This window comes from Idiotropiscis lumnitzeri, chromosome 6 (assembly GCF_059441095.1).
Source record: "Idiotropiscis lumnitzeri isolate Australia: NSW breed Sydney's pygmy pipehorse chromosome 6, RoL_Ilum_1.0, whole genome shotgun sequence".
In the NCBI taxonomy this organism is placed as follows: Eukaryota; Metazoa; Chordata; class Actinopteri; order Syngnathiformes; family Syngnathidae; genus Idiotropiscis; species Idiotropiscis lumnitzeri.
The window spans coordinates 14,737,845-14,750,360 of NC_142396.1; the positions used below are offsets into that span (position 1 = coordinate 14,737,845).

Here is a 12,516-nt window from a genome sequence, read left to right on the forward strand (position 1 = left end):
TTAATAAGATCTATAGATCTATATGGTGTTGTTTTCTGGTCTAATTAATGAAAGATTTTAAAAGATGTTGTAATTATTTTCTTAAATATGTTGTGGCCCATTCATGAAGTGTAAAGTTCAGTGTGTAACCGCCACCACTTTTGCTTCTCTGCATGTGCGTCCATTTGAGAAGGCATGAAACATGAACAATTTGTCACTCTCCATAACTGGATTGACACTACCTTGGTGTTCCTGTTATATATTTGAAAAATGTGGAACATCCAGTTGGTGCTTGCTTGTAATGTCATATGAGGTAATATAATTAAATGAGTATGCTTATTATTTATGAGACTTTAGAAAAAAACTTTAAAGTCTAATACTCATTGCAAGATGTCAGAAAATGTCGGTGAACTTCATCTTAATGTGCATCAAAACTTGAGAAACATTTGGATTTTCATCTTTGCTGTTTGCACTTAGGAGTATTGATAATGACAAATTGAAAAAGTGTAATGATAACCGTAGAACCACAAATCTGCGATATGAAGAACATCATATTTTGCTCGTCGGTCTTCCGTCCTATTTCTGCGACCTGGCCACCGTTCCGTCATCGTCGCTTCATCCTTATTCATAAAATAATCATCCTCCATCCCGCGTCCATTTAAAGTGTTTCCATCCATGCATTTCACCAGCACCTTTAAAATCACATAGTTGCACAACATATATTCATAGCACGTTTAGAGCTTGACGTTATTCTCACCTCAACGTGGCAACCCACAGCTTAATCTTCATTTAGGAGGTAATATGTCCTCCGTTAATGTGAACCATTGAGCCAATTGAAGCAAATGAGCAGTCTGAAGTGGAAGAGCAAACCACTGCCTGCAAATGTGAAGTAAATCAGTTGTTAAAAGGAAAATTCTAGCTGACAGCTGCACCTTATTGCCATTTTGTTTTTATTACCCTGAGCTGTTTTTTTACTTGTCCTGTGCAGGCCTCAGGGACTTTTAAGTTTTCACGTTTACCTTGAGTAGACCGAGGGAACCTTTAAAACATGTGTCCAATTTGTACACTTGACTCTGCTCCCTATCTCATCCTGCAGCACAACTCAAAATCGAATTATTCCTCGCTATTTACATACCTCAAGGCCACCAAAGACGTACGGATTTGAATGGATGAATATCACAACAACTACTCCACTAACGATCATGTAGATGCACCCGTTTCTAATCATAAAACTGATTGCACCTTGACTACCTTGACACAGCTCACTTATGATGAAGGGCATGGAAGTCAAGCATCAGCAGAATTCACCTCTCTATCACTGCAATGCCCAGAAAAGATCCTCCCTGACTATTTATCAGTAGTCAGGTTCACAATATTCTTTTGAGGCGCAAAGCTGCTGCTGAAGGGAACTGCGATAGAATTATAGAAAGTAAGACCTGGTTTTTACTCCACCGGTTTAAAGTCACACTTTCTTAACATTTCTTTTCTCATTTCCTACGTGAGGCTGGGGAAGTCAGAGCTCAAAGGTCCACATCCACCACAGCACCTGGCTTCACTTCCCAGGTCACAACCTGCGCTGGCTGCTCACCTTTGTGCTGCTCTTCATCCTTGTCTGTGAGATTGCTGAGGGCATTGTCTCCGATGGGTAGGTTTATCTCTGCTTGATGACTTCATATGTGGGGGTAGGAAGGAAACAGGAGCTGCCTTGTAAGATGCTTTGTGTGGAGTGTGTGCAGATCAGAGGTTTCTTTCACTGAAGTGAACTGAAGAACTCTCACCTGCTTTACGCTGTCCTGGTTCATTAAAGGTTAAAGGAAAAAAATAACAAAAACTTCACTAGTTAGTTTATACACCAGTGAGGGTTGTGTGCGTAGCATGATGCATTTTCCAGAAATAAACTGCACACTTAATTTATATTAAAAATCATGTTTTAATAAAACGTAATAATGCTCAGTTTTGACTGACACTGTTAGCAAGGGATGCATTTTATCTGTTCAGTATTGTGTTTGGAGTTTGCAATGTTACATAACCGCACTGCGTCATACTGAGAGCTGTTTGTGATATCTTAGCTGCCTCATATGGTCACATTAGAATGACTGTAGTGGTCCCTTGAAATACGAGCGACCCGATTTAAGAGAGACAAATTTTTTGCGTTGACTTGCACGTGCAAATTTGTCATACATGTCTGGTGGCTGTGAACCCCATTCAACTGACTTCACAATAAGCTGCAGTTTGGAAAAGAGTCAATAATCATTCAAAATACGCTTTAAGAAATTCGAGTTTGTTGTGAGACTTAACATCAAGAGAATTACACTTGTGAATTTAAAAACCCTAACCCCGAACCCTGCTGGCTTAATGCGAACATACGGAGGTAAAACGCTTTTGCCATGCTAATAATTAGCATCGATTGTTGCAGAACCCTTTATTAAGCAACACATGTATAACACAAACGGTGGAGCAACACATGTAAAGAGATACTACAATACTCATTGGCATATATTCTTTATCCTCCATGGAAAATACTCAATATTACAGCATCCTAGTGAGTCACTTACAGAAGTTGAGAAACTATTCTTCTTTGTCTACATGATTCAGTTATGCTGTGCCCTGGTGTCCAAACTTTGCACACCAGAAAGAGCCACTCAATTAATTAATCATGCATGGACTGTTTATTTATTGATTTTTTTACATTCTATTAAATTATGTTATTATTTGATCTTGGCATGACATTTCTTTTCATTTTAATGGGCATGGATGACTCGTGTTCTGAGTTATGAGAGGAATGAATTAAACTCAAGGCATCACTCGCTAATATAATTGATGGTGGAATAGTGGGCATAGCTAACTTTCTTGCAACCATCAACATTGCCAGAACCACCTGAGTTTGTAGTATGGATCGGTCGGACAGCAACATCCCAGCAGTGAGAAGTTACGTGATAGATTTTTAATTTTTAATTAAAACCAAGTCCATAGACAGAGACACAAGAAAGGAGCTTGACTCATTGTTTACTTACTTTTAATTCTGCCTTCTCCCTCTGGTCCTACTTGTAGGTTCAGCCAGTCTCTCCATCTTCACCTGTACATGCCTGCAGGTCTTGCCTTCATGGCTGGCATCACCTCGATTGTCTACTATCATAACATTGAGACCTCTAACTTCCCCAAACTACTTTTAGGTAAAGCCATCATGCACCTACAGTACACTTTAACCTTGCTTTGTCATTTCTTTGTGGGGCACCCTATCATTCTATTGGGTTTCAGTCATGCCCTGCAAAGCCAGGATTAAATAAATTTCATGTTGTCATTTTGACTTTTTCATTGAAATGAACTACAAACGGCATGTGAGCTCGTACGTGCTTCATGGTGATCTGATTCTAAAAGTGAGGTGACTGATTTAGTAATGTGTTTCCCGCGCCACAGTTGATTGCCCCAAGATGAGACAGCGTCGCGATAGAAAGCAATATCATCGGGTGCACGGTGCTCCAAACAGACATTAATCATCTTTTTTTCATTACGCAAATGAGCATTTGCTGCTTTGCCTGATTGTTTTTCTATTCCCAACACAGATATTAATGTGAATGAGTCTGCTGTGTAGAAAAAGATGCAAGATAGGTTTTTTCATGAGAACAAAATCTTCAGTGTGCATCATTAACTAATCGGCTCTGAGTGCTGCACTGGCTTGCTGAGCCGTCTCGGGCTAGTAGGTCTTCATGTCAGAGTCGTTCTATCAAGAGAGTAGTGGTTCAGTGGCGTAGCACAATTAGACGAACTGCCTCTGGCGCTGTGGATGTTCTTCAAATGAAGCACTAAACACTTAGCCTCCACTGGACTTAATCATTGCCATTCTCCACAATTTGCTGTTTTTGACCTTCCACTGTAAATATAGTAGTGCGCAAAATTATTCAACCACCGTTGCAAATTGCATACTGTAGTAGAAGCACAAACGTTCAATGGGTGCCCAATTTTAAGAGATTCTATCCACTTGTAATATTTTTACAACTTAGCGATCAACTATTAAAACCGTTCTTGATATGTTACTTCACTGAAAAGTAGTTTGTAAATGTAAATATAATTTGCAATGAGGGATGCATAATGTTGAGTACAATCACTTATTTTATGCGGATGATTCAGTCAAACAACAAATTGAGTAACAACCAACGTAAATAAAATCATTAACACCTTGAATAACTAACGGATTATTCCTGTTATTTAAACTTCTTCTCAATGTATATATTTAAGTCAACCTTGAAGAGACCAGAGGCGACTTGTCATTATGGGAGTGAAAGCTTGCACTTGTATTTTTCTTTCTAATACTATATATGAGATTGATTGAAGAACTGTGATTTGTTTGTAAAAAATAACAAACTGCCATAAATCAAATTTTTAACCTCCTGTCTGCTCTGGATCTTTTGCCATGGCGCCATTAACCAAACGTAAATATTTCTAGGTTACAAGTCTGAAAGCCTCTGCTCTAAAATAAGGCATACTTGTTTGAATCGCGAGGGTATATTTTAAGATGATCAAAGTAGGGGCGAGCTGACCAAAATAGAAGCGAGATTGTGCTGTACTGCTCGCCCACGTATGACAATTGAGTACTGGGTGAAAATGCAATTGCTTTGCTGTTGCCTTGCAACTCTCACTCACCAGCGCATAAAACCAATTTGCACAAATACATTCAATTATGTTTTATGTATGTGGATATCTCTTGACCTGTGTTTATTTATATGTATAGCTCAGGAGGTTAAGCACGGACAAGACGGGAAAAACAGACCTAGTCTAGTCAAGTCAATCTTGACAAAGGTTAAAATTCCAACACTTGATGATGTCTCAAGTGCATTACGTTTGTGACTTGTCTGACCTCCCTGGCACATATTTTTTTTCCTCAGCCCTCCTTATCTACTGGGTTCTTGCCTTCATCATGAAAACCATCAAGTTTGCCAAATACACCGAGCATGGTATCGGCGCCAGGCAGCTACGCTACTGCATCACGTGCCTGCTGGTGCTGCTTTATGGACTCCTGCTGGCTGTGGAGATCAATGTGATCCTCGGCAGGGTGAGTGTGCCGCCGCTTACTGTAGTGACGCATGTGTGCAGACACAGCTGATGGATTTTAGTTTTTTTTTTTTTTTTCATGTTACTCTCGTCTGATTTTTTTTTCCCTTCGGCCCCAACGGACAGAGCAGTAAACTGTTTTGACTTTGTGCGAGCCAGAACTGTGCCTGAAATGTTTAAACAAGAGAGCAAATAAATTGAGTTTTTTCCATTTGACATTTTCACATTTTGTATTATTCAGTTCAACGTTGATTTCTTTTCCACTTTTCCTCCTCGTGACAATTTCAAGTATATTTATCTTTGTTAACCCCTGAGCTGAATACACCTCATGTGCTGATTCTGTTTCCTCTGGGTAAACAGCTGTGACAGCAATGCTCCCATCATGCTTTGCACACGATGAAGCATAACGACCTTAATATCACAAAGCACATTAAGTCACCATGCTTCAAAATAATATACAGGTATTCAATAAATGAAGCAGAAAGTTTCCAATTCATGATTAACACTAGAACAGAAAGCATTAGAGTCCAGACGTCCACCAAGTTTGAAAATCCCCAAAAATGTAATGGGCTGTGTTTGTGTTGCTTATGATACATTTACATGTTCCAAGCATCACATTTCAAGCCACTGACTTTTGACAGGATCGTCAAGCGTGGCAGGCAGTAAATGTGTGGATGCCAGGCCTGATTTTTAGACTTGCAAAAAATTTACCACGGCATTCACGTTGAGAATGAGAAACGTGGTCAGTCGGGGTGAACGCAACAAAATGTTACAGCATTTAATAAACTGTAAAAAAAACTTCAACTTGGAGGTGGTCTATAGTCAGTAGAGAAGCTTATTTATTTCCCTGGTGGCCCTGTTAAATTTGATCACATTCCACTGCATGTCGTGGACATTTTGCCACAGTTATCCATTGCACTCCAATAAGCTTGGCCTTTTCGTTACTTTCATTCACAGAGCGTCCCCTCTTGAGACGGCTTATAGGGCTGGTGCAATATTTACACCTTGTGTTCCACAACATGACAGGTGCAGTCGCGGAGGGAGTATAAAGCCGAGCCTGTCAGGGGTGCGTCATTGAAGTTCCCCGTGACCACAGTGCTCCAAATAGAGGATGTGAAAAATGTGTCACGCATTAATTGGAGCTTGAGAAAGATGAGGGGTCCTATCAGAATGTGATGGGTCGGTAAGGGAACGGACAGGCATTTGTGGTAACGCCACGGCACCTTCCAACTAAGACCTGTCACACCGACTATGACAGACCGTGACGAAACTTGGCAAGGATTGAATATAGGGAAAGATGGCCAAAATGTCAACGTAGCATTACAAGTTGAATTTTCTACAATCAACACTTACCAGAATGACGCAGTAGATTAAATGATTTGTTCTCATTTCATTTAATCTTGTTTGACAAGCTCAACGACCTTTCATGGAAATCGTTTCGCGCTTGGCTGGAGTAATGCGTAGAGGAGATTGCAGCTGTGGTTCAATTGAGATCATCCTGGTGCTGCTTTGATTGTTTCTGGTGTCAAAAAGTACAACTAAGAAGAGGAATGCCACAGAGGAAATGAAGCCAATAAATAAAGCCCGAGTTCAAAAGCCATCAGCTCACTTAACACCTGGCATCGCCAACAGTTGTGCATACAATGCTTTGACACGAATGAGCAACACTGTTTTCTCATTTTTATTTCGATTTTCTTCTTTCTTTATCTTTGTCTTATTTTTAATGAATTTGTGTTATGGATGAACACTGGTAGAAAAAAAAAACTATGATATTTTAAACAAAAAGGCGGCAGCTGACCCAATAACTTCTTTCGTGACCACAACACCACACACGGCATCACTCAGACACTGATCGGAGGATATTTAATCAGCCAGTTTGAATCCTTCAGCACATTTTCAAGTGGACAATGAGGTTGAGTCTCTTAGCCCTGGGCCAACAAAGAATTTGTTAAACTAACTTGCCGTGTGTGTCCTTGTCTTACAGCGATACATGTGTTTCGCCAACCCGACAGAAGTGAAGCCCCCTGAGGACCTTCAGGACTTGGGTGTTCGTTTTTTGCAGCCCTTTGTCAATCTGCTGTCCAAAGCCACCTACTGGTGGATGAACACCTTCATCACCTCGGCTCACAGGCGACCCATCGACCTCAAAGTCATTGGAAAGCTTCCCATCGCAATGAGGGCCCTCACCAACTACATGAAGCTCCGCAAAGCCTTTGAAGACCAGAAGGCGAGTGTGCTACTGTCATAATTTGGTGAAGCGTTACTCCTGCGAGAAACTGTGGCATAGAGCAGAGGCATCAATTACTGTCTCGTATTATTGAACCAAAATGACAAATTGCATCTTTTGGATGGTATTTTCATAGCAGCAAATGAAACTTTCTCAGACCACACAAATGGATTTTATATTTATTCTGTGTGACTGTTGGTTGATTCAATTGATTGAGTTCGATATTGAGGAAATGGTGTCAGGCTGACAATATTGCAACAATCTGGACATTTCATGCTGTTGCATACGCACAGGTGGTCTCAGGTGGGTTTTGAGTTTAGGCGTTGTCGTTTTAGCATGATCCACTCTAAAGCGAATCAGAAAATTATAATTCTGCTTTTGTTTTAAACGGCTAATTCGCAGTCATGCAGTTCAAAGTTTTGGTATTTTTACTGTTTTTCTTCTTTTTTGTTGTTCTGTACAAAACCAGAAAGTGAGTTTTTTCATCCATCTAATAAACAAACAAACAAAATAAAACACCCATCCTCCTTGTACCAAAGCGACATTTTTCTCCTTTTCAATATGTCAAATTAGCCCGCATCTGTCTGACATCCATGAAAACGAGGAAGGACTGGAAGTGTAGCGATAGTGCCGGTTTGGGAAGTACTTAGATTTTTCTATTAGTGTTTCAAAGTGTACACATCTTCCCGTCTCTCTTCAGAAGCACGTGTCAGGGCTGAAGATGACAGGGCATCCTCGGCTGGGTCAGAACTTTCCAGCGTTTGAAAGGTCACGGCCATTTGTCATGGCTAAACGTGCGGCCGGTGTGAACATAATCTCACTTCCTTCCGCTTGAGAAGCGAGATAAAACGATCCTAGTGGGGGGTTGGATCCGGTCATTGAAAAGGCGGCGGGTCATCCGCATTCTACTGTGAACAAGGCGACATGGTGACCCCTGCGGGCGTCACTGAGCTTCACTTTATGGGAAGCCAGAATGCTGTATGAATATGCGCTAAAACGGAAAGACGTTCTGTTTTCTCAACGCACTGATGAGATCGGTGTCCAGTCGATGAGAACAAACACAAGCAGTACATTGAACATTTCCTGGGAGAGCTTACTCCAACAGTTTCACAGTGACAGTCCAGATGTTTTCCTATGATCATGGCTGATTGAAACATTCAGCCAAGCTGTTGTGTTGTTGGACGTGATGGAGTGCATCTAATACAAACAAACGCAAAGAATGGCATTCAGGAGAGTGTGGACCGCTACCAAGACTGATCTTTCAACAAATTCGCAGAGAACTATACGTACTTAATAGGTGCGGTGCAGTTTAACTGTGTTCCAAGACAGAATTAAACAAAAGTACCGCGCAAAGACATCCATCACATTGTTGAACGATTTAGCACAGTGGTTCTCAAACCTTTTGACAACAAGTGGTATCCCAAAAATAGAACTACTTGGCTATGCTTTTTTTTTTGTTATTTATATTTTCATATGATGTGTTTTATTGCGAGATTTGAGATAGTGCCATATATTCATTGCTCAGCACTCAATTATTATTATAATAGTCCATTTTATTTGTGAGCGCCTTTCAAGTCGCTGAGGGACACTGTTCATAGAATCAGACAGAGAAAATAACTAACACTTGGTCACAAACCACACATCCTAATACAAAGTCCAATGCAACTAGAAATCCGTTCAAATTATGAAGACATTCTTTTCACGCAGCTGTTCAGAAATACAAATTTATATTTCTTGAGCTGCATCTTTGTGCGTTGATGCCCCTTCTTTTTCTGAAAATAGGTTATACCGGTCTTATTAACTGGCAAACCCTCAGTGATCAAAACATAACCCATCACCTTAAACTTGGCAGGTGTAACACTACACTGTGGTGATAAATAACAAAATTAAGTGTCATCCTTAGAACTAGAGTTCACTTCCTATTCTATCCTCCTCCGCCGCATTGCTAAGATGGTTTGTCAACTTCTGAGGTTGTTGTGCTCAACCATTGATCAGTGTATCCCATGATGCAGCAGCAGCGGGAAGCGTGGAAATCCTGATGACCATGATCTTCTTTTAAAGCGCTCCGTTGAATTGGCTGACTGATTCAGCATCTATGTTGAAGCTCATCTTTCTGTTGCCGCAGCAGTTTTGCTGCAAGCATACTTTTGCTCTCTGTAAATGACCGGTGACCAGTCAAGGGTTTAGTACACCGTTCGCCCCAAGTCAACAGGCAAAGATTAAATGCGTTCATAGTTTTTAGCTGAGTCATGATTAATATTTTACATTGTCTTCCAACAGAGAAATCCCAAAGAATAACTTTTTTCTTTTTGTCCGTCCTTCCCATCAGAGACCTCAGGGCACGGCGCCGCAGGGACCCAAGTGGATCTGGCAGGCCTTGAGGAAAGCATTTGGCAGACCTCTCGTCCTCAGCATCACATTCCGCTTCATGGCCGACCTGCTGGGCTTCGCCGGTCCGCTCTGTATCTCTGGCATCGTCCACCACATCAGCAAGGACAACCGAACAATCCAGCAACCGGTGAGAGCCTCGAAGGCATGATGTAATGTAGACCTTTCAACTCAGCTCAATCCAACTTTATTTATAGAACACCGTAGCTATATACAAAGTGCTGTACATGAAGTAAAAAAAATCTGACATAAAAACTAAGACAGCTAAAACAATAAATTAAGAACATAATACAATTACAACCCTAAAACACTAAAATAATGCTGAGTCTCATGCTGTGGCGAAGCTAGACTTTATCCTGGGGTATTATCCATGGCGTTATGTTCATCCCCCAAAAAAAGATGTCAACAGAGTGTGCGCCTCGTTTTCTAGAATTTTTCAAATGAAAGTCAGCTTGGAAATTTGGAAGTTTTGAAACTTACAGCTCACCTAGAAACATTTGACCATGTAATATGTTTTGAAAAGCTCAGACACTGTTATGGTTGTTGTTTTAAATCCTGTTTATTACATTTCAGTCATCGGCAATTGATTGTGTAAAAATACATCAACAAATTAGTGAAAAAATTGTTTTCCCTTGATAAAATACAAAAATGTAACTATAAATAATAATAGTATCTATATATGAGTATTACGGCCAAAGAGAAAAAAAGAAATTGTTTAATTCAATCATAAACGCATTCTTCTATTGAGATGAGGACTTTGAAATCAAGATTCTCCAAAAGATAAATCCTCGTTTTTCATCACGTCAACGCACCTCTATCACACAGCATGATCAACTGAATGTGAATATGTAAAAATGTTTTTGTTTTTTGGGCTCGCAATGATGAAATGTTCTTACCTTCACAGAATTTGTTCAATGATGAGGTCTGTTTTTTGCTAGCCGGGTGAAAATTACATTCATCTTCTATCATGAAAAATCAATAGTTCACATTTGTTGTTGTTGCCGCATTTCGGCAAATAAACCCACTCAAGCATGTTCGAACGTTGAGTGAGGTATCACCTGCCATTCTGATTCCTACCAAAGATTGACCTTTCAAATGCTCTTTCTTCCCATCTGCCATGCTTGTTTGGGTGGAACACTAATTTAGGACCTGTTAAATATTTCCAAGACGTATTGCTGCAGGACCTGTCTCAATTTCAAGGATTTCACAGAAGGCAGCTCATCACATCAGAGCGATTCTCTGGCATCAACTTTTGAGAGTAGCTCTCTAATTACAAATTCAGAAATTCTCCCTCTGCTGTAGTGGAACATCACAAGCTAAAGTGGAAAATAGTATAAACCGGCTGTTGTGTAATAGGTCCAATTTGAGCATTTTTGAGTCAAAAGTTTGAACCAATGGCCAAGTTAAATTGTATGTGTTATTATTTTATTTATTGATATGTTCGTCACATGTCCCAATTGGTGGCTTGGTTAAGCCATATGGTGGATTGGTATGTCTTTTTTTTTTCTTCATATCATCTGTTATTTCCATATACAATTGGAACTTACAATTTTTAAGAGACGAGAGAATTCAAAAAGTGCAGAAAAAAACGTGTACAACAACTCCAACATTACAGAGGCTAGATTTTATCTCTATATTGTCGAGTGGGGAAAGCAGTGTTGCACCTTGTGACGGAACCAAAATGGACAGAATGTGACAGGTGTTGCGAGCCAGGCGGTGCGATCCGTGTGAGACGAGTGTGGCTTTGCTGTGCCAATCACCCTTGGACAGAATTTGAGAAAACCGAGAGGATGGTTTTCAAATGTATTTTGCCTTCTGCTAAATTGTTCAAGGTGCTCCATGCTCTGAAATGCACATCACATGTGTAATTATGAGTGCTTTTGTTTCAAATGCTGCAATGTGTGTTTTTTTTTTTTTAAATATTTGCTTCATTTGACTTTTATAAATTATTGATTGGTGTGATATTAAACTAATAAATTCATCATTTGCAATTCATCCCAGGACAATGAATCTTTCAGGATGATTTATCCTATATCCATGCTGAGAGAATGAGTCTCCTTTCATCTCAAACTTCTCAATAATTTGTGCTCGGCCGCGCTTTGATTCGCATTATGATGCTTGCGTGTGATGTTGACATATTATCATTTTCCCTTTTGAACATATATCTTTATTTAAACTTCAGCATGTATTTCAGGTGTCAAATGCTGCTTAATTCCAATTTAGGTGACATCAAAGCAAAGGCAATCTCCCGATTTATGTCCCACTCTGTCCTTCCAGATGAGGTTGCTGGGGATTTATTTTATTTCCTCCAAGGAGTTTCTGGAGAATGCTTATGTGCTTGCCGTCTTACTCTTCTTTGCACTGCTCCTGCAAAGAACATTCCTCCAGGCGTCTTACTATGTGGCCATTGAGACTGGCATTAAGCTACGCGGGGCCATACAGGTAGTGTGCCGATGGAACTTACCGTGAAATTGAGCGAATTGAGAAAATGACTCATCCGTCATGTGGCTGTTATCTTCTCAGACCAAAATCTACAATAAGATCATGCGCTTGTGCACATCCAACATGTCCATGGGCGAGCTCACAGTTGCTCAGATTTGCAACCTGGTTGCCATAGATACCAACCAGCTCATGTGGTTCTTCTTCCTCTGCCCAAACTTGTGGGCTATGCCAGTACAGGTAGGAAAAATTAGGTTCTATGTCAATTGCTGCATGGAATTAGTTGCTTTTCTGTTTTAGTATTTCAATGTCAATGCATTGTGTCTTGTTTATGACGTGAATTGTGTATGTCTAGCTGTTTTTTTGCCAACATGTAAAACTTGTTCGCTACAGTTTTTTTTCATCTGCATCAGACAGTGTTTCTGCTCTCATGT

The 12,516-nt window shown here is 40.2% G+C and overlaps 1 protein-coding gene across 3 annotated transcripts in view; it reads left to right on the forward strand.

Annotated features, from left to right (window-relative positions):
• The window catches only part of abcc8 (ATP binding cassette subfamily C member 8), a 40,876-nt gene that overhangs the window by 2,645 nt on the left and 25,715 nt on the right, over nucleotides 1-12,516 (forward strand). For all 3 annotated transcript variants that reach the window (XR_015844137.1, XM_088299272.1, XM_088299273.1), the window contains exons 3-9: nucleotides 1,483-1,624; nucleotides 3,031-3,152; nucleotides 4,863-5,029; nucleotides 7,013-7,255; nucleotides 9,585-9,773; nucleotides 11,921-12,085; nucleotides 12,167-12,322. Coding sequence is in view for 2 of the 3 variants with exons in the window: in XM_088299272.1 (XP_088155398.1) it covers nucleotides 1,483-1,624; nucleotides 3,031-3,152; nucleotides 4,863-5,029; nucleotides 7,013-7,255; nucleotides 9,585-9,773; nucleotides 11,921-12,085; nucleotides 12,167-12,322 (1,184 nt within the window). In the remaining variant the exon portion in view is untranslated. The remainder of the gene's footprint in view (nucleotides 1-1,482; nucleotides 1,625-3,030; nucleotides 3,153-4,862; nucleotides 5,030-7,012; nucleotides 7,256-9,584; nucleotides 9,774-11,920; nucleotides 12,086-12,166; nucleotides 12,323-12,516) is intronic.